Source organism: Lolium rigidum, chromosome 5 (genome assembly GCF_022539505.1).
Source record: "Lolium rigidum isolate FL_2022 chromosome 5, APGP_CSIRO_Lrig_0.1, whole genome shotgun sequence".
Classification (NCBI taxonomy): Eukaryota; Viridiplantae; Streptophyta; class Magnoliopsida; order Poales; family Poaceae; genus Lolium; species Lolium rigidum.
Window position 1 is genome coordinate 133,083,322 of NC_061512.1, and position 27,728 is coordinate 133,111,049.

The following is a 27,728-nucleotide window of genomic DNA, read 5'->3' on the forward strand; positions in this document are numbered from 1 at the left end:
GGGCCCTCTCGTCTTCCTTCGCTAGGAATTCCGCGAGCTGCTGTTTCGCGATCTCCTGCTCGATCTTTCTCATCCTCACCTTCTCATCATGCACCAGCGTAGCCCGCTCCTGCTCCGTGAGCTTCTCCAGCACGATCGGTTCCGCGTAAGGGTTCTCTTTGTTCAGCCTCGCCACCGCGTACTTGAGTCTGATGTTGTCGTAGCTCCAGCGCGGATACAGCATTACCGGCGCCAGATTTGGCGGCTCCGCCTCCATCTCGATCACAACAGCGGATCGTGGCCACGGAGAAGGATGGATCCAGCACTCCTTTTTCTCAAACAGCCTTTCCCAACAATTCGGTGGCAGCACGATATGACAAAATGGGCTGGGCCACTCTCCAACGAATAATAGTTTCCCAGCCCAGCATATGTATATCCTCTTCCTCAACAGTTCTAAAAGGCTGATTTTTTTTTTCTTTTAAAAGGACATTTGGTTCTTGTTAGTACACTACTAGTAGTGAAACCATCAACTCGCTCACATTTAAGAAATCTTTTGAGCTAGAGATTGTTCCGAGCATAACATACGGCTAAAATCCGTAAATACCACATATTTCCAAATTGCTCATGTCTGTCTGGAAGGCATAAGAGCATCTATAGCATCTTATGTATATTGTCGTGTAAACGGAATATAAAACATCCGTAAAACTCTTGCCGGACGCCCTTCTAAATTGAAACCTCCCTTTTGACTCATCATTCCTGCCTTGATCCGGAGAGGTCGGAGACCCATATGCGTCACCTTTCTAGTGAAGTCGCACTCACACACCCACCCTCCCACTCGAGGTAGGTTTATTTATGGAAACATTTGCTATAGGATACCCGTTAATTTCTGACATTTTCAAAACACACTGCTCGATTGTGACTTTGCCATGTAGCATTACAATTTTGTGGCACATTTGCTAGAACACAACCCGCACGTCCAAAAATAGAAAGATCGACACTTTTGTCTTGGATGACCATGCTATGACTAGTTTGGAAGACAATATATGTGCCAAGATTTCCATTTCTGTCCATGTTTTTTCTTCTCACCAATAGGCCACAAAGTTGTAATGGTACCTGATAAAGCACAACCGGGCGGTGTATTTTGGAAAACGCCAGAAACTAACGACGTCCTCTAGGAAATTTTCCCTTTATTTATCTCAGATAGAGAGATGGTCAGGATGGGTGACAGAGTCCTCAACCCAAGCGCCATCGCATGCCACAAATATGGCCACAAGAGTGGGAATGGGAGGGGCGGAGGGTTTGACGTGTCGCCTAGAGAAGGGAGCTAGAGAAGTGGACGCTAGCGCGTCAAGCTAGGGTGGACCTACTGTTAACGATGCCTCTCTAGGTCGGTGCCTGCTGTCAGGCGGAGCTAACAGATTTGGTGGCCAAGATTGTAGAAAGAGCAAAGAGTGTCATTGGGGAATTGGGACAAGGAGGTCGGGAAGAGAAGGATTTCGAGGATAGGCGACTCTTGCTCGGGTCGTCTAGTGGGGAAGAAGGGGAGAAGGAGAGGATAGGAAGGGGTGGGCTATACCGGTGGTGGGGAAGGAGAAGAGGGTGGTAGTGCAAGCCTCTAAACATGTCATGCCATTTTTAGGGCAATTTCCAACCTAGTGCATGCAATCTATACTTCCTAACATACCGGTGAGGCCTCTTTGCTCCCATGTTGAAAGTAGTCTTGGAGTACCTTCTCCATTTGGTACCACAATTATTCAGACGTCAATGATTGGAACCGGCATGGAGTCGCGTGTTCACCTTCCCTTTCTCTCCTTGCACTCTATGAATGATGCAAGAATGAGTTCGTCATCACAGGATGAAGATGACAAGGAATTCATGAGCGTATTGATAAAAAAAATGTGTATCCACTCACTCTACTGTAAGAGAGAGATGGGAGAATCCACAACAAGAAATGTTGGGGGTGGGGGGGGGGGAGGTGGGAGTGAATGGTATTACATAACTGGAATATAGTCGTTGGTGAATTAGCCGCTGAAAAGGTAGATGTTTGAAATATAGCCGTTGAGAAAATTGTTGTTAGAATTATAGCCATTGTTGTAATCATAAGCCATTTGAATTTTAGTGTTTAAATGGTAGTTTCTTCCGATCCTGGTTCATCGGATCGATTTTGGATATTTTGTCATGGTTGCCACGAGGATGATTATCCTTGCAATATTTTCCCGGTTGCTACCTCCTCGACAATGGTGATTTGTCATCTTGACTCCCCAACGATGTCAACAAGGCTATTTGGTTGTTTTTTCCTAACATATTGGTGTTGGTACTCTTGTCGATGATGGTTGACGACTTTAATGGTTGTGCACATGCACCTAACCTTCACATGGTTGTTCAAATTAAAACTATAGGAGAACTTTCGTTGGTATTTACGTGCTTGTGGGTTGGTATCTGTCTTCGGCTGTCTTCAGAAATGTACAAGATTGTGTGATGGAAGAAGAAAGAATTTGAAAGCCTCGAATTTGAAAATCTTGAAGATTTGCTGGTTTCTTATAGACTTTATTTTCTAATCATGAATACGGGTTGGGTATCTCTACTATGTTATATTTTCTATTTTAAATATTGTAAAAAGGGATCTCAGTGTTGGGCTAATTTAGAGTTGGGGAGGAAAGTCTTGTAACATACACCAAACTTATTCCAGATTTCATCACGCCGGAACCCCAATCTAGAACTTACCTCTAAACTTATATAAATGATCGTGTTTTGGAATTTGACTTGTAGTATTCACATTTTCTCGTTTAAAAAACTTACCAAGCCATCAAACACCAAGCCATCATTGTTTGATGAAAAATTACATGCATAAGCCTCAATTCAATACATGTGTGGGTGATTTATTTTCAAGATTTTATGAAACTTAAACATGTATATTTTGCTAAGATATAGAAAGTGTGTGTGTGTGCAGTGTGCACAAATGGTTTTATTAATTTATTATTTTGGTCACATGCTGCCAGAGGGATAGATTGGTTGTCAAGATTTTTAGTGGGGCTCCTTAATCAGACCAGATTGGCATTTTCGTAACAAATATTCAGAACGAAAAATGCATTTCAGATTGTGGTCGAAAAAACCACTGTGCATGAAGAGCAGCCGGGCAGGGGAGGAGGAGCAGGAGAATGAGGAAATTGGTGGAAATGACGGTTAAGGAAGAGGAAGGAGGATGGAGAAGGCGTCGGTGTACAACTCACCAATTCCTCTCACACGATGCGCATGATCCAACAACCTAGCACTGAGAGAGCTGACTCCAAGTCTCCAACAACCTAGCTTTCGATCCGGTTTGCATGGCACTACCCCTTCCATCTCAAAATATCAAAATATAAGACGCCTAAGATTACTCAAAAGTTAAATCTTGCTAACTTTGACAAAAATATTAGGAAAAAATATCGGTATCTACAATATGAAATGGATACTTTGAGAAAATATATTTTATAGTGAATCTATTGATATTGATTTAATATTGTAGATGTTTATATTTTTTGTAAAAACTTGATCAAAGTTAGAAGACGTTGACTTTTGACTAACATTAGGCGCCTTCATGAACATTTTTTTTTTATTTTTCTCGAAATGGAGGGAATGCCTCCTGCTGCATCGAAGAGAAGCATGCGACATTTTTATTAATTTATTCAAAAGAGTTCTAATAAAAACATACATCAAAATACCCGAAGCCACCACTTAACATCTACACATCCCATAATGAGTAAAGATCATGTTAACATGTCATTATTTTCTGGAGAGCAAAGAAAAACTCTCATTCAATAGAAACCGGGAACATCGCATACCGCCAGACACTCTCTAATCGAAACTGGAGCGCTCATCATGTCTAGTAGACTATTTAACGAGCACCTCATGCACATGCTACGGGACCCGTCACCTCCATCAACCTCTCGTCCATCTTCACGGCAACGACAAAGATCTGTACCCGGCCTACCATCGACGCTGTCATGGCGCTAAACATGCATCAATTCAATAGCGCTGTCTCTCAGCTCACACAGTCTGATGTCGACGCCGGCGACCTGCTGTGGGGAGCCGGGGAAAAACCTTGCGTGCCGGCGACCACAGAGAATAAATCATCGTGCCTACCTTGGATGACCCGATAAATTTGGGAAACGGTGGCGGTGAGACAGCAAGCCGAGAAAAATAATCAAGAGAACAAGTCACGCGAGACGGCGAGAGGAAGAAGAAGGTAGGGCAGGGGCGCGGGCCATTCGTTCCATTGATTGGCCTTCCGAACGAACTCCGTGCAGTAGCAGAGCCCATACACAGTAGTAGTGCTGTTGCTTGTCGATGGGCAGGTTGGCTTGATGGACCCCAAGTCCACTAGCTACGTCCAACCACCATGACAGTGGACAGCCATGGCTTTCACGGACGGACCTCTCCCGCGGGGCCGAAAGAAAAGAAGAGATTTTGCATCAAGTCCACAACGGCAGCTGCAACCACGCCATGGCATGGCATTCCTCCCAAATTGACAGGAAGCTCAAAATTGACCTGGTGTTGGTTCCTTCCAAGGAAGCTGGAGCAGAACAAGCCGCCCCCAAGTCTGACCGTCGGCTGGCAAGCGAAGCAGGATTGATGACGGATCCCAATCTCCAAAGCCGCCGATTTTACTCCATAGCAGCAGTACAAATCTGAATAATCCACCACCTGCATATTACTACTGTTTGCACAAGTTGTGCTTCACTGAAATTGCTTTGTCCGCAGGTGCATGCGGCGCACGACAACCCGCAATGCATCTTCCTCGTGACAGCAATGGCGACGCGTGCGCCCCATCGCTCGCCAGCTTCCAAGCTCGACAGGCCTCGCCGGCAGGACTTGCTCGGTCTCTTGCGCGGCGGCCCGACGACGTCGTCGTCAGCTGGCTGGGTCGCCGTGGACTGGGCATCCGTGCGCTCCACGTGCAGGGAATGGATCACGCACCCCATGAACGCCGCGCTGCTGCTGTGGCTCCTCTGCGTGGGCGCCTCGGGCGGGATGCTGGCGCTGCTCCTCCTGGGCCTCCTCGACGGCGCGATCCCGGCGCCCGCGGCCAGGAGCCACTGGGCCGAGGTGAACAACCAGGTGCTCAACGCGCTCTTCACGCTCATGAGCCTCTACCAGCACCCGGCGCTCCTCCACCACCTCTTCCTGCTCTGCCGCTGGCGCCTGCCCGCCGACGCCGCCGAGCTCCGCGCCGCGTACTGCAGCAAGGGCGGCGGCCAGGGCCAGGCACGCGCGGGCGAGCGCGCGCACGTGGCCGTCGTCGTCGCGCTGCTCCACATCACCGTCGTCTGCCAGTACGCGCTCTGCTGGCTCTACTGGTGCTTCACCGGGAACACCCGCCCCGAGGTCGTGGAGGACGGCTTCACCGCGGTCGGGGTCGCAGCGCCCGTCCTCGCCCGCTGGGAAGTGACACATCAGGCGACCTCGACGCCCTGTCGGTGACCGAGCAATCCCCCAAAACGTTGGCGCACGCTGACTCCGTGGAGGAGGTGGTGGAGCCGGAGTGGGCCGGCGGCATGTTCGACTGCGGCGGCGAGGCCCGAGGAGGAGGCGGCCGTGGACAGAGTCAAAGAAGACACCCCTTCTCTCAGCACTTGCATTTTTTTTTGCGATGGATATCCAGAGTCAAAGAAAAGGCACGGCCTCGCGCCTGATGTCGTGACTACATTACTGTATTGAAAGTACTGTGTTGAAAGTGAAGGGAGCTACTGAATCTGAGTACTAGTATATATGGGGCTCAAACAACAGCCAAGACATGATCTACAAGATTCAATCATGCGCCAACATGGAAACAAACACGTACAAGAGGATATACTAACCTGTGTCTTGTCTTGTCTCAGAGGAGAATATCGCCCCCGCGAAGTCCCTCAATCATGCCAGACTGCGCTCTCCTCTCCTCTCCTCTCCTCTCCTCGACAAGTAAAAGTCGAAGTCTCAAGTCACACGCGTTTCGCACGCGTACAGTGATGAGGCTCTCGTATATATAGAAATGGAGAGGCTTGCAGGGAAGAAGAAGATGAGGAGGGGCAGTCTCTGTTATCACCTGTTGGATAGTGATGGATGTACGGAGGGCTTAGATGATTCTTCACATGGATCCCTAAGGATAGATGGACGGTCTGGGATGATTCATGTCAAGGATCGCTGACATGGACGTCAGTTCTTAAATTCCTGACTGCAAGCCTGCGTGCCCCGCTGTAGTAATTGCCTAGCGCCTCGAGAGAGGAGGCATCGGGACTCTTTTGCTTTCCTTTGAAAATCAATTAATACTGTGCTATCTAGAACTCAATGTTAGTTTCATGTACTATTATTTGTCCCGTAAATCGATTGGGTGCTCAACTGCATGCATGCATCGAGAGTCAAACTGCTTTTACTCCCACATCTCACCAACTTGTTTATTATACTACCTCCATACCAGTTGAGCATTATAAATTTTGAGGAGAAAATTTTAACTATAAATTTGGTCAATAAAATATGAGATATATGCCGCAAAAATTATACCATTAGATTCATATTCAAAAGAAGTTTCTAATAGTACAATTTTTGTGATATATATCTTATATTTTGTTGAAGTAGTTAAAATTTTGTCTCGAAATGCATAATACACCTGTAAACCTACAGAGGGAGTACTATTTCTATGCATGTCGTTCGACCATTCTGCTACCTTCAATCATGTTGTTTTGTAGATAGGAAGAGCAAATAAACTATAACTAGTAATATTCATGTACGGTTAATTATATCCGTTAATTGGGATGATTAAATTGAATAACGTTGTTTATTATTTGATTTGATCCATTCCTCGAGTCATGGTTTTCCACTTAGCAAATAAACTGCCACAAGCATTCCACAGAGCAGGTAAACTGTAACAAGCAACAATTAATTGTGATGAAAATACACCTTCAGTATACGTAGTATATATCACACGCATATATATTATCGCTCTCTTTCATAATATAAGCTGTTTTACCAAACTATATAAGCCATTTTAGCAAATTAAAACCTATATGAACTGCTAGTGCCTCTTCATTCATATTCACACGCACGCGCACGAGGGCGTACACACACTATTGGCCTCGTCTAACAAAGTAACCAGACATAAATCAAACAACTCCCAGTATGAAGACACATGCTAAAATTATCACTACATGTGCGGTTTCAAAATAGAGAAAAATACATCATCTGGTATAAACCGGGGCACAACAACTAGCAACACATGAACGCCAGCCCATCTCAATGATTCTTCGTCACCACAGTGATAGGCCATCCAATCAACAAAGATATAGCTGGTTACCGTGATATCCACGAGTTTGCACCACGGAGGGGAAGAGTCGACCACCTCCTAGACATAGCCCAGCAGTGATCACGGTCCAAGCGCTGAAGATCTCCTCGATGACCAGCTGCACGAAAAGCTTGATTAGCAGCTGCGTAAAATCAATGATTCGCATGGAAAGATAAACAAGTGTTACCTGGCTAGTACACAAAGCTATCATTTGGTTCGGGAGTGACCAAGTATACAAAACCACATAAATGCATGATTCTACTTTTCATTTACCATTTCTTTCTTGCATTCACACAGCAGCCTAAGTTTAAAGCTTATATTTATCTCAACTGAGCAACAACAGTGGCAAACATCCAAATGTGACTGCTGCTCTATAGCCCTTGCCCAGGTGAATAATATGCTAGAAGAGTTACGCTCTATTTTACTTTATTTACTTTCTGGCACAAGAAGTAGACTACTGTGGTGAGACTTAAGAAAATAAACTACACAAAAATACCTGTTGGGTACCAGAAAGCAATAGCTAGCCCAACAACAATTCCGATGAAGCAGGATCAGCAGGGTCACCAAATAGCAAATAGGTAAACAAACACTGGGTTCCTAACTTCCCCATGCAAGACACTAGCCTCCCAAGCTACAACAACACAACAGTCCATTAGTATACTACTTATACTCGCGTGAGGACTATAACTCCAGTGATGAGAAAAATATAACTCCAGCGATGAGAAACACATGAACACGAGCCATCCCAATGGATTCTTCTTCACCACAGTAAGACGCCATCCAATCAATAAAGATTTTCCTGGGTTGCATGAGCTTGATGCTGGGACAAAATGTCCAAGAGTTTGTGCCACGGAGGGGAGGAGTCGACCACTCCCAGCCATAGCGGAGCAGTGATAAGGGTGCGAGCACTGGCAGATCTCCTTCTGTCCTCCATGACCAGCTGCATGAAACGTTTGATTAGCAGCTGCGTAAAATCAATGATTCACATGGCAACATAAAACAAGTGTTGCCTGGCTGGTAGACAAAGCTGTCATTTGGTTCAGAAGTGACCAAGTATACATAACGACATGAATGCATGATTCTACTCTTCGTTTACCATTTCTTTGTTGCATTCATACAACCTTAGTTTAAAGCTTATATTTATCTCAAGTTAGCTACAGTGGCAAACTTTCAAATATGGAGTGACCAAGTATACATAACGACATGAATGCTAGAAGAGTACACTCTGTTTTACGCGTGTTTACTTTCTGGCACTAGGAAGTAGCCTACTGTTGTGGGACTGAAGAAAATAAACTCTCCCCATAAACTTTATGTAGGACGGATACCTGTTGGGTCGCGGAAGGCAACGACCAGTCCAGCAATAGCTCCGCTGGAGCCGGAACTGCCACGTCACCAAATAGGTAAACAAACACTGGGAGCCTAACTTCCACACACCGCAAGCTCAATTGCTAGTATACCACCATTATCCCCATGCAAGACACCCATTAGTATACTGCTTCTACTCGCATGAGACAATAACTCTAGTGAATGAAGAAAACTCAAGTCTCCGTTCTTGTGCCCATTTGAATAGTATACTGTTTGGAAACTCACAAATGATGGATGCTACTCTTCAAAGTCGGCCTACTCCATGCAATTTTTGGGACATCCCAAATCATCCATGCCTTCTCTAGTTTGGAAGCCTTGGGCCCCTCCTAAATGCAAGATCTTTGCATGGTTGATTATTCAAAATAGAGTTTGGACGGCGGATAGACTCGAAAGAAGAGGTTGGCAAAATTGCGGTACATGCAAGCTTTGTAATCGTGCTAATGAGACCGCCTCTCACCTTCTCTTCAAGTGTTCTTTCACAACTAGGGTATGGGTAAAGGTGAAGGATTGGTTAGCTCTCCATGATGTTGATCCAACTAGTTGGCACACTATGCGTAACGTCAAAGATTGGTGGAGTGAAAGAATTCACAAGCAAGGGCCCTCTAAGAAGGCCATGAAATCTCTTGTTATGTTGGTCTCTTGGGAGATATGGAAGGAGAGAAATGCTCGCGTTTTCGGAGCGATGTCTCAACCTTGAACATGGTTGTTTCCAAAATCAAAGAAGAAGTTACTCTTTGGAGCGTTGCGGGGGCTAAAGCGTTGAGTATTGTAATACCGCGAGAGTAGGCTTTTGTTTTTTTCGACTTGACATCCTAGTCAAGTTGTGGTTTGTAAGACTCCTAAAAACTTTCTTCTTAATCAATGAAAATGGCAAATCTTTTGCCTTGTTTCAAAAAAAAAAAAGTTACTCCAGAGCCAAATGGTTGCCAGGATTCACAAAATATAAAAAAAAACCAGGTTGCTGGCAGTCTGCTACCGTGAATTGGTGAAACCATATAAATGAGCCAACAACAAAACATAACAAGATGGTAGGCAAAGTATGAAATTTCACTGTTTTCCCACAAAATCTACTTCCTCCGTTCGAAATTAAGTGACTCTGATTTCTCTTGATTAAAATGTATCTATACACGTTTTAGTGTGTAGATACATGCAAATCTAGATAAACCAGAGTCATTTATTTCCGGACGGAGGGAGTAAGACAGATTCCAACCATGCTATAATGTATCTCCTTGAAAATGAATAAGATGATTAAATTCACAGAAGCTTGCTAAGATGTATCTTAATGGAAATGAATAAGATGAATGTTTAATCAAATGGATTATACCAGACATCTAATCAGCACTTCATCATCACAGACAACCACAAACACACATGAGAAGTCAAAAACATATGTTAAATTTACAACCTTCGCGACAAAAAACTATTGCGTTGCACGGGTAGACAAATAACACAAAATTATCAGTAAAGGGCATACTGTTTAATCGAATGGATTTTACCAGACATCTAATCAGCACTTCACCACAGAGAACCACAAACACAAATGAGCAGTAAAAAACAAATGCTAAATTCACAATCTTCGCGACCACAAACGATTGCGTAGCACGGGTAGCCAAACAACACCAAATTATCAGTAAAAGGCATCGGAAGGCACCTACAAGTCGTTGTAGCTCTTGTCTCTAGTAACCGAGTGGAGGAAGTCATCGTGAACACGCATGAAGATCTGCAGCTCAGATGCAAGGGACACTAGCTACGAAGTATGCCCAGGAGAAAGACTAAATCAAATGGAGCACCAAATGCCAGCTTAGCTAGCTCCAGGTTCCAGGTCCCAGGTTCATGAAATTTAGACCATATGTGTCCAAAAGGAAAAATTATGAGATTTGTACCACAGGCTTCTTGCGAAGACAAATGTCAGTAAGGATAGCTAACTAGCTAGTGTGACATGAATCTTTTGTAGAGAGTGACAACCCATTGATTGATTGGTACCCACTACTTTCAACAGCACACTAACTATATACAACTCATAGAAATACATATAAATATGTGGTGTGTGCATTATCTTAGCAACTGTGACAACATTAAATATATGTATCAGCACCAAACGTTGGAAATAGATAGATCGGTCTATGTGACAACTTAAACTCGATGTCATCTTAGGAAACTAATTACCGATAACCAATCCCGCTGCCTCCCTGCTCCACTTGCCCAAAGTGCGTATTCATAGACTGTAGCTACAGCTAGCCAGGAAGCTAAACTGACAAAGAACTACATGAAGCAATATTCATTGCTAGCGCTAACTGCAAATCCACGAATTGCAAAGAAAGAATATCTATTAGAATGGTAGTTTAATTTTTAATACTCGCCAAGCAGTTCTTAGTAAAACTAATGGAAAATGATGCAGTTACAGATGCAAAGAATAACATCAGAGCAGATCGCTAACATCATTATTTAAGTCAGGTTTAGCAAAGCATACGGAAGGCGTAATTTGTGTTGGAATTTTTTTACCAAAACAAAAGTAGTTAATCAAATCACCTATATCATAAAACTTAAGTGTTAGAAGGAACAAAATTCCAACCTGATTTAGCACAACCCAGACTTGCACTAATATAACTAGATGGCTCAGATCAGCAGGACATAATTGTTGGACCCATAACATGCACATAAGATTCGCAGATCAGAGAACATGCAACATGACCAACCAAAATCAACTTTTAACTTGATCTTGATAACATATTGACCAATAATATTTTAACTTGCAAATACAAGGACCCAAAAGGTCTCAGACTATGGGTCAGAATCTGTGCCTCAAGTAAACTGCAAGACATTAACAAATTATGGAGGTGTCCTTTCTATGAAACCAAGATCACAATGTAGAGGAATAATGCATGTAAAAGACTTGGATGTTGACATTATTCAGAATTTGATACTAAACACCAAACTTAATATCCAGGTCTTGTTGGGCTTTTGCAAGGTAACAAGATTCTCAAATAAGCACCAAAATAAGCCATGCACTCCATAATAGGGCAAATAGAGATCAAAACTAGGTCAAGCAAACCTCAACTCTAGCCCAGAGGAAGAGCGAAAAAGGATGTTCACAATTTATTAAGATATCCCTAGCAAATGCAAACATCTACACATATTTCCATGTACATAACAGAAAGTGTGATTAACACACCATTGTCCAGAAAAATATCAAACAAGGTGAGGAGAGGCAACCTCACGATCAGGGCAGGAAGGGATTCACTAGCCGCCAGCCTCGGGGTTTGGTGGAGGACTATGAGGACTATGGCGAGCAGCCAAGTGTAGAGGCATCGAAGTCCTGGATTTGCAAATTGAACACTTCAATGTCAGATCAAGAAGGAAGATAACAAAGCAATAAAACACCCAGCTCAACAATCTTGAACTAGTAAAACAACAATACATGATAGTATCATCCAGCTCAACAAGAAACAAGGACACACCTTCATAGGCAACAGGTATGATGATCACGAATATTGCTACTTCAAGCAACAAGGCCAGATGGTATATTATCAGAGGGAAAGGAAACAAACAAATGACATGCTACGAGGCCGGAACTACTAAGCAAAAAAGAACTGGTAAAATGAATGAAGAGTTGGTGGTAAAGGTAGCGTAACTAGAGTGCAGACACAAGTTACACAACTCCACCCTTGACTTCTTCAACTTAAGAAATCAGATCGTTGAGAACAAGGAACCTTAAATACTAAGTTTGAATCAACCAACCACAGTACTAAGTATAGTGCTGGCCCCTCTTTATTGTCAAGAGAGGGACCATTAAATCTTACACGCCCTAACACTATTCATATAGGATTAGAAGCTTCTGTTTTGGTGTCCTAAGATAAACCAACAACATAATGGTGCGGGGAAATCAATGCTATGTTGAAACAACATGATGGACTGATTGTCCAACTAAGAGTAGCGTACATAAGATAAATTACAGCATAACATGATTAGGATAAATCATGCATATCATGTCAGTAATCTGGATCAATTACTTGGTACTATTAGCTAAACCGTGGCATCAAATAGACCTAGAAAATAATACAATACCATGAACAAAAGAGATAGGAATCAGGATTAGACCAATAATGAGGAACTACAGTCAAATAAAGCCTAATCAGTGTAATTGACCATAGTAATCAATACTAAACCATAACACACAGAATTTTATGTCGACACAAGATCATGCTTAATACGAGATATAAATCATGTAGTGCATGATCCTAAAAGTGATATATATTCCGTCAATCACTAGAGGTATACTGATTTGTGAAGTTGTAGACTTTGTAGACACAAATTCTCTCAACACCTAAAATATCAATTCAGCAAAATTGAAATTACAATTGTTCCATGAACATCGACATATTGATAGAATCCACCAACAAGACAAGCAGATCATATAGCTAGATAACGAACACCATTGCAACAACAAGACAATTTGAAGTGCAACATCAAGTTAAATCATCAAATCATAAAGTAGACTATTTGGTTCGACCATAGATCACTAAAGTATGGTGCAGAACGCTATTGAATAATATAGCAGCAATCGATCCGCGTGTGTCCATAGAAAAAAATCGACCTTTCGGTAGAGATATTGAACAGCGACGATGAGGTCGCCATGGTGGGCCTTGGGGGCGAGCAGCTCGACCTCATGCATGCTGTGGACGTGTCCCACTGACCTTCATGTCTTGCATGCGAGCTTCTCCCACTTCTCTTGTACCATTTTCTGCATAAACAAGTAAACAAGCATGGTAATAATTATTAAGAACGCATCGATATGTATACACAGAGCACTTCAAGTGAAAGCTGCTTACAAAGGGTAACATATCCAATTCAATAACTCTGTACACTAAAGTAGGAATTATGTGAATGCAATGTATAGTGTGTCTAAGCACAGATCTTCTATCGATGTTGCACCGAAATAATGAAATGTCAATGTTTTGCGTGATTCGAAAAGACCACACAGTAACATATAAAACCCATAAACCATAAAAGGTTCGCATAAGCACAGAAACCTACCAGCGACAAATCATTTCCAGCTCCAGCTATTTTGTTTGCAAAATTTAAATGAGGGATTTTACCTCCCTATGGCAGAACCATGGTCGATGAAGAGAAATTTAATTAATGTTATGATGAGCTAAATAACTCCAGATTTCCAAGTAGCTTTAGCATAAGTAATTCTAGTAAACATGTAACTGTTATTTAATAGAGTGCAGCGTTTAACTGAACCGAGCTCGATGTTGCGCGTAGCCGGCGAGAATGAACACGCAAAATATGAACCAAATAAAAGTCAATTTCTTCAGATAAAGTGTATAATAAACGTCACCGCGTGATTAAGAGGAAATGGTGCGAGAAATAGACACTCTTCTGCTTTTCCGAGGACATTCATGGAAAATGCAGGTACACAAATTGTACAAGAGAAGTATCCAGTAAAGTACTATAATTTGTTGTCAATGACTCCCAAATCATGAGACAAACTAGATATATTAACGGACATTTCAATGATTATAAAACATTTGTGACAAGAGCCCTCTTGATTCACTGAACATTCAGAAATAATAGTTGTGTGTCTCATCTAAACATTAGCTACGTATGAATGACGCTTGTTTCCTGAAAACAATTGACACAATGTAAGAAAGACGAACCACAGACGTACTGGTAGAAATTATATGAGGTTAAACAACATTTTAAATCAAATTCCCCAATGTTCAGTCCTGAGTTTTTACAAATATCATGATGACTACTTACATGTAGCTGTAGTGAGCAATTAGCAATATATGAATTATGTTACAGATGCAAATCATTGTCACCCCACATGTGACAAGATTAATTATTCAAACAGCATTGCCAAAACAACACTTGAAAGCGAAATAAGAAGACACTTGAAATGATAGATTTATACCACCAAAAATATCCAGGATCAGCAAGGATTCTAAACACACTCGTGAATAGGAAACCATGAACTGTAAGGTAAACTATTCAGAACCAACCCCTTTGTAAATGGCAGCTACATTTACCACAGAGTCCAAAAAATATCCAGGATCATTAACCATCATAGTTAGATTTGGAAGCATACATATGAGTACCACAAATTTTCCATCTCAATTGCAGGGATACATACCAGACCAAATAAGCATAAATAAGACCAAAAGAGCACAAATCAGAGGGAAATAAACCCAGTACCTTGGCAGTGTTCTCGTAAGCTCATTGTAGCATTTAATAGTCCGTAAGTACTTGGCAGACACTATGCTGGCCTCGACCTGTTTCTCCAGGTTGCACTCGACCAAGTCCAGCCTCAAACAAGCGACATTGATCCATTTCCTTCACCCAGCTCCAGCTGCTCCACACTCACGACGACACCCTTTCAACAAAATTATATGGTCAGAATCAAAACTTAATAATATGAGGGAGCCGGGAGCTTGTCCCAACTGCAGGAGCTTCACTCAATCATCAAGAAACAGGGTACACGATAAATCCCTAATAATTTACACGAGATTAGAAGGTGATTTTGGTTCGGCACAGCCAAAATCAGCAACACGCCTAGTTAAGCATGCCCAGCACAAGATTTTTTTTATCATATTTAAATGAACACCAGAACTGAGCTCCCACATTTCCTGCATATCCTCAAAAAATGAAGTATATCAGATCCTAGCTAGACTCGCACAAGAACAAACTCATACATCAGGCTAGCATCTTGCCAATTACAGTGGCAACACTTGTTTACTTGCAAACCGTGTATGTAAATTATAACTATGCTAAACGGCCCACAGACACACATAAAACAAAATGAGATTACATCTCATTACCACAAATTCAATGTGCAGATAACCCCAAATATCATAATTTTGATCTGTAGCCATGCAGTAGGTTTTCACCTTCACTGGAACCCGGTTATAGTATGGAGGTCGACATCGTAGTCGATCCCAAGCCACCAGAGCACCCCCGCAGTTGTTGCTCGGGGACCGACAGTCTGGGTAACAAGAGCTGATGGCGTCATTCTTGAGCTGCAGCCCCCTGAAGAAGACGATGGACTGCCTGCAAATCAGGAACATGAACATGAGCCAAGAAAAATCGAATCAAGCACAGTTGTTGTATCCCAGATTAATACGAAAAACACTTCGAATCATCTTCTGTAGAGACTATGCTTGATGTGACATGTGAGGCAGCAGGTAACATGCACAAATCAAAATCTTAGCAGACAAATAATGTAATATTTAATCAATCAAAATTATATCTAGGAAAAATAGTGGGACAGACACTCAAGGGAAAAACGGTTACATTACTTGTACAACTAAACTACAGCAAATAGTTTTTTTACTATTGCACTACACATGCACAGTGGAATCTCATCTCAAACAAGTAAATCCATCTTTGTTACATTTAAATAAACACCAAAACTAAGCTCCCATATTCCCAACATATCCTCCAAAAATGAATAAACTCATACAGCAGACTAGTATTTTACCAATTAGCATCTTAACCATCGGTAAGAAAAAAATAAAAAGCATACAGTGGCAACACTTGTAGACTTGATGACTATGCATGTCAATTCTAACAACGCAAAGTATACACGACGAATCTGAAGCTGCATTAGATGCTGAACAACCACACACAGAAAACACAAGAAACCAAAGATGAAACCTTATTGCCACAATTATAATGAGCCCATAACCAAAAATATCATGTTTTTTGGTTGCTAGGGTAGATTTTCACCTTCACTTGGCTGGAACCCAGTTATAGTATGGAGTGGCAGGACATAATTAGGTCTTGAAGGTGACCTCATATTTGATCCCAAGCTACCAGGGCACCTACCCACGGCTATTGCTCGAGCAGCAGTTCGAGGACATCAATGCTGGCTGCCGCAGCCTGAGCAACATGAGAGTTGAATTTGACATTCTTGAGCTCGAGGGCCCTAAAGAAGACAACATCACACACGGACTGCCTGCAAACACGAAAAAGGACATAAGCTGAGAAAAAGCGAATCAAGCACAATTGTTGCACCACAGATTAATACGATAAACACTCATAATCTTGGTCAATCTCGAGAGACTATGCCTTAGGTGATACAAATTATGTATTTTCTAAGAAATCAAAACTATGTAGTGAGACACTCACGGGCAGCACAAATACATCAGTTGTACACCCAAATTTGTTCTCCACCTTGTACACGAGAACAAAACGGCAGCCCAATTCGCAGTGCATCCAAACAGAGGAAGAAAATCGATGGGAAAGGCACAGACCTGAGTTGATGGCGATCATGCGTTAGAGGTAGAAGAGGAGGTCGAGTTCCGAGTGAAACATGTGATAGTCCAGTGTCACCAAGAGAATAAAAAAAAGTCTTGCATCAAAATATGAATATTGTGACAAACTTGTACAGGAAATGTCATTTCAAACTGAACTTTAAGTTACTTCAACAATTCTCCAACACAGCCAATAATGAGCCATGAATGCAATGTGCAGAAGCATAACCCTGAACTGAACAGCATATATGATGTATGATTCTAGAAGCTCGGGAAAATTATAGAAATGCAAACCAGAAAAACATGCAAAGTTGTATCATGGTGACCAGCTGACTAACCTACACCACCAACAACACATTCCAGTACCAAAAATGCACCACAAGTTCCTAGAAATTTTAGTGGCTAAGCCATGGCCAGAAACAGAGCATCGAATCGTTGGCCGAAACAGCAAGCCATGGGACAATCAAAGGGGAACCCAAGGAATCACCTGAGATAATTGTAGCCGATGATGAGACAGCACCACCGCGGCATGTACTCCTATAGCTGCAATCCCTCTTCTCACGCATGGATAAAGAGAGATACTTGGGAGTTAAGAATACAGGTTTAACAATTGAGGTTCTCAAGTTTTGATATACAAATATATGTAGTTCTGAACATGAAAAGCTTTCAATATTTGACAAATGAGGTTCTCGACAATTGTAGTTACATCATTATTAGAGGCTAGATATAGGGGAAAAATAGGGATCCAGTTCTCAAAATTCACCTAAAGTGGAAAATTCAAAGCATGGGATGCGCTCAATGTAATAACAGAATAATGTTCAACTTAATTTAGCTGAATACTTGCCAAGCATGATAAACTGTGGCCACATATAAATTAGGATGGAACTTTTCAAGCAAGATATAACTTTTCAAGAACATCATAAGATTAGAGAAGGTGGCTATACATAATATCAAACTTGATTAAATCCTAAGATATAGGAGGCAAATGACTAGCAAATGTGTGTTCTTGATTAGTGGTGAGGTGACAACAAGGAAGTAACATTTGTTTTATTATTTATTTATTCTAGCGAAATAGCACTGCAGAATCGTACTATTTATTTCAGCAAACCAAACCAATTAACGGACAAAGCAAAGATGGTTCCCATATCAAAGAGCATTCTGTGAACTATCAGTACCACTATCAGCATCCGCACCGGCTGTACGAGCGGCAGCAGCAGCAAACCCCAACGAGTCGTGGCTATTCATCCACCACAGCAGGTTGACCAGCATGTTGCCGGCTGCATCATCTTTGATTTCTTCTTATACACCCGCTCCAAGGCCTACACAAACCCCTTTCCTCCCGTCGCCCACTCCGTCCCTGCTACTACAGTAGTAAAAATCGTGCATTGTTAGACTCTAGGCAGCGTCATGCATTCGTTCTATGGTGGGGAGGGAGAGCGTGAAGACGAGATAGGTTTCCTCACCAGCCTTGTCCCCGGTGAGAACGTCGGAGCGCAGACACTGCTGCGGTGGATTAGTAAGCTGGGAAATGGGGGCGCGGTATCTCCCGTGCAGAGGCGTCCTTCCGCCACCACGCGCTCGGACGCGGGTAGGCGAGCTCGACGGAGTGCCGCCCGTCGTGCTAGCGACGTGTGCGCGCGCCGGCGAGCAGGCCAGCCTGGGCGCGATGTGGGTGACGGCGTCGATCTGCGATGGAAGCGCTCCATGGAGGGGTCGGTGACCTCGGAAACTGTCGGGGACGCGTCGGGGGAGGTGGAGGAGCACTGAGAAGCTTCGCCGGAGAGGAAATCAATCAGCCGGGGAGGAGGCGAGGTTGGGGAGCGCCGGACCGGAGATGGGCTAGCGGCGGCCGCATGAAGAGAATGGGGATCAATTAAGGGAGGGAGAGAAAGAATGTCTTGTGCGTTTGGGGGGAAACGCGACGCTGCATCTCATGTTTTGTTACCCAACCAATTCATCAATATCCTTAATTAAAACTTTTTGGGCGGCGAGATTTTTATGGTTTCCATGCACGACGCTTCGTTTATTGGTACTCTGACTTTATTTATCGTCGCAATTTGTGCAAATCCCGGGTAACGCTATACTAACTAACGCATGCCTACTCCTTAAATCAGGGATGGATTCACGTAAAACAACAAAGTTTGTACGAACTCATCATCATTTTGAGCTGTTCTTATTCCTATGGGCTATCTATCAAAGAGGGGAGTCACACAAATTCACTATCTTCTTCGATGACAAGTTTACATATTTTAGTTTTGGGAACCGTATAACATGCATGGGAACACCGAACACATAAAATCCCTTGAAAACAGTCGAAAACCCTACCGTAGTTAATTGGAAAGGACTTCTAATAAGGGCATATAAAGTTCTTGTAAAGGGGAAATTTAAATAAACATTATAAAGTGACACTTCACAAACACGACTAGCTCATAGGTAGTTTCTGGACTCGGAGTGGAAAGTTCCAACTCCGAAGCAACCGAACTTGCATCAACAACTTGGAAAAAAAAAAATCCAATGCGCTAATATGAAGTGTCACCTCCTTCCCAAATCGAACTCCCACTTCAAAACAGTCGAATACCTTTTTGTCACAACTAGCTAGGCCTCCTTTTTGAGTTGGGTGTGAAGTGGAAAAGCCAAAACACATCTTAGAGCATCTCCAGTTGTGTCCCCCAAAACACGTCTGGATTTAGAGGCGGATCGAGCGTTTGCAGGCCACCATCGCATGCTGCCGCTTTTGGGGGGCACGTCTGTTTTCAGCCGCGTCCCCTAAACGAGGCCCCAAAACATTTTAGTAATAAAAAATATAAAGTATTTTATTCAAATTTGATTATATTTTACAAGTTCGAATAAAAATGTCTACATGATCACCCCTAGCCTACTTGCCATTCCTCAAAGCGCTTGACGGCCCGCCCCGTCGTTGCCTCCCTCCCTCTTTCGCTGCTCCGCCTTCGTCGCTCCATTTGTTTGTGCAGTCGCCTGAGCGCGGTGGGCCGTCGCGTCCTCCAAGAGCCGTTGTTGCAGTGCCTAGTTGGCGTCATCCTCGGCCTTCTCCAGCGACTCGAAGCACGTGAGGATGGCCCTCTGCTCCGCCGCCTTCCCCTCCGGGTCAGGCCCCTCCAGTCGTGGTCATCCTCCGCGGCTGCCACCTCACGCCGCAGCTACTGCTTCGCGTCGTAGGTCGCATGATCCGCCTCCTCCTCGTCCGCCTCTCGCAATGCTTCGGCCATGAACTGCTCGTTCATCGCCGTGAGATATGCGTCCTCCTCCTTGTTATCGTCCTCGTCGTCCTCGTAGTCAAACTTGAACGTGGGAGGTGAAGGCGGAGGCGGAGGTGGAGGTGGTGGCGGAGGATCCTGGCCGCCGCCACCAGCTTGGCTCATCACTGCGTATGTGGTGGCTAGGCGGCGAGGCATGGGGTCGTGGAGGCGGAGGCATGGATTTGTCGGCGGTTGTGGAAGCGATGGAGAGCAGAGGCAACCTTTTGTGGCCGGTGGCGGCGCGAGAAGAGATGGGGAGAAAGTGCATGAAGCGGTGGAGAAGGCGCGCGAACATTAGCGGGAATGCGAACGACGGAGACGCTTGGAGGTGGTGCAGCGCCGAAAGGATGTCTCTCCTGCACCGCCCTGGAAACCACCGTCGCCATTAAGGCAAAGCTGCAGCGTTGCATGCCTCTGCGTCGCTGACGAATCGGGCCCGCCACTCGCGACGCAGGTTTTCGATCTGTCTGACGCCCCCGAAGCGTCCCCGTGTAGCGGGGATGGGCTCGGGACGCCGGACACCGTATTGGTCCGCGCTGGACCGAAAAGGGCTTTGGGGCGCGCGGCTGGGGACGGCCAAACGTCCGACGCGCCCCAAATCCCTTTGGGGGCGTGATTGAAGATGCTCTTAGTTTTAGGTCAAGGGTTTGTATATAAGGTTTAAGTCAAGGTTCTAGACTCTGGAGTTAGTTCTAAGGTTTAGATGTAGGCTCAAGGTCTAGCTAGGGTATGAGATTTATATCTATATTTTCGATCTCGGAATAAAATAGAATTAGATATATGGGGAAATTGAAATAAATATGACCGCCCTAGAGTAGAGGCGCTCAAAATTGACGGAGCCTTTTTTGTTGGCCCAAGCATGAACTATGATATGTCATTTTCGCAAATGTCCCTCCATATGCATGCATGCCCTTTTGTTATGCACATAGATTATATTCGGATTTGAAAAAAAGTCGTCTAAGCCCCCCGAAACCGACCCATGAGCTTGAATTGACAAAAGGCTATCAAGATCCACTCAAAATTATGGAGCCTTTTCGTGGTCCTTATTTGATGCAAGGATCTCTAATATTATCTATCATGTCACGTGCCATCTCACCGCCATTCATTATTTTTTTAAAAAAATGACCACCATTTCATGTCCTTTTTTATGGCATAAATTATTATTTTATGCATGAAATGATAGCATAATACCCATCATGTGATGTGACATCTCCTTGTCACACATTATAGGACCCCTCCTTTCATGCATGGATATAGCTACTAGTAGTACTTACCAATCATTTCACGTGAGTTATGCTAGGAGAGACAACTACTGCCTATGATTTTATGTGTCGCCCGTGTTATAACATGCGAGTATTTTATGTTTTAAATGATATATTATCGTCATTTCACACGTCGTCTCGTCGTTGTGTGGTATAGATCGGCATTGTGAAAATCATCTTTCTAGTGTTTTCCCGCTCATTTTCGGGGCGTTAACACAAAGTTACCGACTCAACCCACGAATTCTAGGGTGGAGGGAGGGCAACATCGTCACCAATGAAGATGTGGTTCCCTCCGACTTAGGGAGATGATGGTGTGGCACCATACCTATAATGATGTTGGAAGGGTGCTACAACGTGGTGGAGGCAGTGGCCCAACCTAGGCTTAGTTGATGGGGCATATCCAATTGGGGAGTGTTAGTTGTTGGTAGGTTCTCTACAATAACATAATGCCTATATTAATATCAATCCTCTACATTTTTCGATAAAGAGCATATATTAATATCACAGAGATACTAATTACATCCAACCTCTGCAATAACATAATGCCTTAATGGCATAAAAGATGCACACAGCCAAAAAAAAGATAAGAATTACAAAAAATAAAAGTCCCGCTACAGAGATCGAAAACTTGAAACAGCAACACTGGCACCACCAAAACAACACCAGAAGATCAGTTTCTCCATAAGCGACGCCTCCAAGAAGGAAACAATGCAAAAATGTTGTCGTCGCCCGATCATAGATCTTAGGTTTTCGCCCTGAAGAAATTCCTCACTCTTAAAACAAAGCCTTCAACGAAAACATTGCCAGGCAGAACCAATTAAGGTCAGACCTTGGATTTTCACCCTGAAAGATAGAACACTGAACTTCTCCTGTGCAGTCGCCCCCACATACAAGTCACTGTTTGAAGTCACGAAGCACCAATCCAATTCCACCTCACCACCAAGATCCGATCACCATTGCTCTTCCGCCGATCTCGGCTTTGATGACCTTCTCCGCCAGCACCATGGAAAGAAAACGAGCTCTATGATATTAACAGCCAGCAGAGCATCGAAGCGCTCCCTCTAAAATCAAACGGTCAGATAAAAAACATGGGTGCGCACGACCGAAAACATCAAATCCAACAATCTTCATGCATTGACCTCACAATGAATTTTGCCGCCAGGGCCTTCCGAACACGGCAATCTAGCCAGCCCGGTGGGAAGAAGCTTCCGACCGATCTTCACTTGGCGCGAGAGGAATCCGAGGACCACCACGATAATTCGCAATACTAGTAGCCCCCTCGCCGTCGGTCAACTACCAACCAGATCGGAAGACATGGAGAGGGGCAGTCCAGCATGGACCAACAGTGTGGCAAGGACCAACACCAGGAGCGCACCAACTCCATCCAGGTCTTGGGTGAAACCTTGGATCGGATCTAGGCGACGCACAACCCCTTCCATATCACCGATCCAGTGGAGGCGCTTAGGGCCCGGCCACGCCGCCCACCAACTCCCCCGAACAACGGCCACGTCCCCTACCTACGATCATAGTGATCGATCTGGCGGCGGCAGAGGCAAATCGGTGGTGCTGGTAGCAGTACTGGGGCACCAATGACGGATCAGCACGTGGGAGTTAGTTTATGTGACGACGGTGTCACCATGCTGCATGAATGTGTCATAATAGTGTGTCGACGTCCATCGCACGTCACCAATTGCAGTCATCATTAACCACCGGCTCATAAGACAAGAAATTAGGGAATGAAAAGAAAGTGATGACTGCATGGACATACTATATAGTAACATGCGGTGGAGTTTAAACTCTTTGAAAGCCATGCAACTTTATAATCGTATTTCAAACTTGAGACCCCACATTTAAGACACACAAGTGATGACCTTCAAGTCAGACATTGCCATTGAAGAAGATATTGCAAGAAGCTAAAAGAAAGAATTAAAACCTCCCGGAATAATTGAAGGAACGACCGAACGAGTTTGAGTGTAGCAAGTGACGGAAAAATAGAAACTAGCGAACAGAGTTTTTGAGCGGATTAATTAAGTCTTGGTTTTGAAGAAAGGTACCGAGCGACGAGGTCCAAGCGACGAGCACAAGTAGTAGTAGTACTTCCTTAATTCCGTGTCGAGTGTCGAGAAGGGAATAGTAGAAGCCTCCTGCGCGAACTAAAAAAAAGGGAGCGAATGGTAGCGCTTAATTTCCTTGGGACTTGTTGCGAGAGAAGAAGAAAAAGAGTGGTGGCAAGGAAGCGTCGCATGTCACGCGCACGGAAACAATTACTAATACAGTGGCGTCGATCGATATGCACGCGCGCGTTCACGGAATCTGGTGCCACGACATCAGGTTCACTTTCTTTTCAGCGTGACAACAAACAATAATAAACAAAAATGGATATCCATGATCCATCGCAAAAATGGAAGTGCTGAGAGATTTTGCGCGCAGTGAGCCTCTCCATCCTCCCACAAGGCCTTCAACCCTCGCGCCCGCCACTTCTCTGCCGGCCGCCGCCGCCGCCGCCGCGTCAACCCACCGAGCCCTCCTCCGCGGCCTCAGCCCCAGCAAGCCCCTCCCGCCCCTCGCCGTCAAACTGCTCCACGGCCGCCTCCTCCGGCTCGACCTGCTCGCCGACCTCTCCCATCTCCTCCTCCGCGCGCTCTTCTCCTCCGGCCTCCACCTCCACGCCCTCTCCCTGCACTCCCTCTTCCCCGACCCCTCCCACCTAACCTTGCCCTTCGCCCTCAACTCTGCCTCCCGTCTCCCCAACCCTCTCCCCGTCGGCGAGCAGCTCCACGCCCGCTCCCTCAAGCTCCCCTCCCACTCCAACCCCCACGTCCTCACCTCCCTCCTCAACCTCTACGCGAAATGCGGCTTCTTGGACCGCGCGCGGGGGGTGTTCGACGAAATGCGCTGCCCCAGCACCGTCTCCTGGACTGCGCTCATCGCCGCGTACATGAACGCCGGCCGCGACAAGGAAGCCGTCGCCGCTGCCAGGGAAGCGCTCGCGACCGGAATGCGTCCGGACAGCATCACAGCCGTGCGGGTCCTGTCGGCGTGCGCCCAGGCCGTGGACTTGGACACCGGGGAGGTAGCGTGGAGGGCGGCTGTGCGTGAGGGGATTGCGACTCGTTTGTTCGTGGCTACTGCGGCGGTGAATCTGTATGTCAAGTGTGGTCAGATAGCCAAGGCAAGGGAGGTGTTCGATAAGATGCCGGAGAAGGACGCCGTGGCTTGGGGTGCTATGATCGGGGGATACGCTTCCAACGGTCACCCCCGAGAGGCTCTGGAGCTCTTCTCTGCGATGCAGACTCGGGGAGTGAGGCCAGATCGCTACACCGTAGCAGATGCGCTCTCGGCATGCACGCGGTTGGGGGCACTTGATCTGGGGCGGCAAGCTGCTGGGGCGGTGGACTGGGATGAGTTTCTTGACGACCCAGTTCTGGGGGCTGCTCTGCTCGATCTGTACGTCAAGTGTGGGAGCACATCTGATGCGTGGTCAGTATTCCAGCAGATGAGAAAGAGGGACATTGCTGTTTGGAACAAAATGATTTTGGGGCTCGGCACGACCGGACATGGCAAGACCGCGTTTGCCCTTGTCGGACAGATGGAGAAGTCAGGCATCAAACTGAATGACACTACTTTCATCGGCATTCTCTGCAGCTGCGCTCATACTGGCCTTGTCAAAGATGGATGGCGCTACTTCCATTACATGGTTGAGCTATACCACTTCACCCCTCGGATTGACCACTACGGCTGCATGGTTGACCTGCTCAGTCGCGCTGGGTTGCTCCAGGAAGCTCATCGGCTTATTAATGACATGCCAATGAAGGCAAATGCTGTCGTGTGGGGTGCGCTTCTTGGTGGCTGCAAGATCCACCGAGACCCGGAGCTTGCAGAGCATGTCTTGAAGCAGCTCATCCTGCTAGATCCCAGGAATTATGGAAATTACATCATGCTCTCAGACATCTACTCTAACAGCGACAGATGGAAGGATGCTAAGATGCTCGGATTGGACGTGAAGGCCAAAGGGGTCAAGAAGGTCTGTGCATATAGCTGGGTTGTGTTTACTGGTAAGGTGCACGAGTTCCGTGTTGGAGACAAATCACATCCTCTCACGGGTCAAATTTACAAAAAGCTTGATGAATTAGGCATGGAACTGAAGAACATGGGTTACAGCCCAACTACCGATGTGGTTCTGTTCGATCTTGAAGACCACGAGAAGGAGCACACTCTAGTTCCTTACAGCGAGAAACTTGCCATTGCATTTGGCCTTCTCAGTACCCGGCCAGGGGAGCCCATTAGGGTCACTAATAACCTCAGGGTTTGCACTGACTCTCACACTGCTATTAAACTTATATCAAGGATAGCTCATCGGGAGATAATTGTTCAGGATAACAGCCGACTTCATTGTTTCAGAGATGGATGTTGCTCTTGCAACGACTGCTGGTAGAAGTAGAAAAGTAGATGCGTAGTTGCAATTTTGAGCAGTTTTTAAGTCATCTCTATTTGGCTGGTAAATGTGATCTACCTAGATAGATTTACTTACAGAAAACTCTAGCAAATTGATGTTTCTCTCTGAAATGTTTATGCTGGAAGGAACCAGAAGGTACTGTTTTTTTTTCTTTTTCTTTTGCATAGCTCTAATTACATAAGTTCCAATGTTACTGACTATTTGTGCCTCTCTTTACGTGTTAGGTTTAGTTGATGGTCAAGAGTTTTATGGCACAACTCATGTCATTCTCAACTGTGTAGGACTCTATCTGTCCAAGTCTTATACAGTGTACATGGAATCATCTCCATATCGATCAGATGCACTTGATCTGGGACGGCAAGCTGTCGGGGTGGTGGACTGAGGATGAGTTTGAGGATGAGTTTCTTGACAACCCAGTTCTTAGGGACTGCTCTGATCAGTAGGTATGCAAGTATGGGAGCACATAGTTCGTGTTTCCGAATTTGACTTTGAGTTCGTAAAAAACTTGATTTGAATTTCTATTTCCATTTGTGAGTTTAAATTTATTTTAGGCAAAAATTTATATTGAAGCTAGGCTATTAAAATCACTGGTGTGGGGAACTCTCCCTGTACTAGGGACGTTGTGCCGGTGGCCTATCACTGTGCCGGCGCTGCGGACGCGCGGTTGGATACGAAGGCGAAAGGGATCGAGCCCCAAGGACGCCGCGGGCGCACGTCTGTGCTGGGGATCCGGTCTCGTGGTCAGGTTGTGAACGTGGCATCCATATTTCCAATGCAATTTTCTCCCCTTCTACTAATCTAACTTGAAAATTCAGCGTGTACACTTATTTATGTGGACGGAGGGAGTATGTACCAATTCGTCTCTGGATGCTCATCATAGCCTATTGCCGTGGCGGCAACGTGGGCGGCGTTGCGGCGACGCCTTCACTCATCATTGTTGACGCGTTGACCATTTGACCTTGCCTTGCTCCTCCGCCACCCGCCCGCCTTCTTAGCTAAGCGGCAGCTCATCTTCGACGCAAGACCGATGACAGTGGGGAGGTGGTGGTCGTGGAGAAGTTGGCCGTGTCCTCGAGTGTGGGGAGGATCCTGTCGAGCTTCGTGTCCTCAACGTAATCGAAGGGAGTGAACCCCGGCTTCGGCGTGTCGTCGACCTCCATCTTCATCGGTTGCAGGGGTCCGCGCGAGGTCGACACGGAGGCAAAGGCAGAGCGGATAGAGAGGGAGGCGCTGTGTCTAGAGGAGAAGCTCACCTCCCGCCGGTAGAACGCGAGCGGCAGGGTCAACCCGTACTTGGTGTACCGGTAGTCCGAGCGCTCTCACGCTCCCACCACGGCCAACCTGACCACCCCCGCGACCGGACACAATGGCGCCGCAGGATGATCGGATCTGGCGACGACGTGGCCGATTGAGCTACCTACGTCGGAATGGAGGTGGTGGATGCGCTGGAGCGATAAGTAAAGCGGCGGAGCGGGGAAAGGGTTTCGGCTCGCATTGACTGCGAGTCTGCGATGTATATCGGCCGATGCGGGCTTGAACCAAGCCTTGCATATTTTTTATGGGTGGCTAAAAAAAATGCGTTCAAATCCTCAAAATTATTACGGTTTAAAGAGTCTACTAGAGATGCTCTAATTCTAAAACGCTAGTACTGTAATTCTCCAATTTGTTAGGTTTGGCTATGCATTTTTTTTTTTTGAGGGAAAGCCATTTGGCGCACTTTATTGATTCTCAAATACAGTTACATCGTTTATGAGCTTAGCAAGTAAAAAGCTAGGGGGATCATCGTCCCAAATACAATCAATACGATCATGAAAACTATGCCTAGCTAGTTCATGAGCAACCTCATTGGCCTCCCGATTG

The 27,728-nt window shown here is 45.2% G+C and overlaps 1 protein-coding gene and 1 long non-coding RNA gene across 2 annotated transcripts; one reads left to right on the forward strand and one right to left on the reverse strand.

Moving 5' to 3' along the window:
- Positions 1-13,245: 13,245 nt before the first annotated feature.
- Positions 13,246-15,560, reverse strand: LOC124651788. The gene is made up of 3 exons (XR_006987504.1): positions 15,529-15,560; positions 14,837-15,014; positions 13,246-13,379 (listed from the first exon to the last, which is right to left on the reverse strand). It is a non-coding gene; the product is annotated as an uncharacterized LOC124651788 (long non-coding RNA).
- Positions 15,561-23,813: 8,253 nt separating this feature from the next.
- LOC124656435 (putative pentatricopeptide repeat-containing protein At3g08820) lies at positions 23,814-26,726 on the forward strand. The gene is made up of 2 exons (XM_047195181.1): positions 23,814-26,311; positions 26,439-26,726. Exon 1 carries the CDS (start codon positions 23,814-23,816, stop codon positions 25,845-25,847), a length of 2,034 nt encoding a protein of 677 aa, XP_047051137.1. The 3' UTR covers positions 25,848-26,311; positions 26,439-26,726.
- The last annotated feature ends 1,002 nt before the right edge of the window (positions 26,727-27,728 follow it).

Bases quoted from the DNA above. Each gene is read 5' to 3' on its own strand.
- LOC124656435 (XM_047195181.1), top strand. From the start codon at position 23,814: ATGGAAGTGCTGAGAGATTTTGCGCGCAGTGAGCCTCTCCATCCTCCC.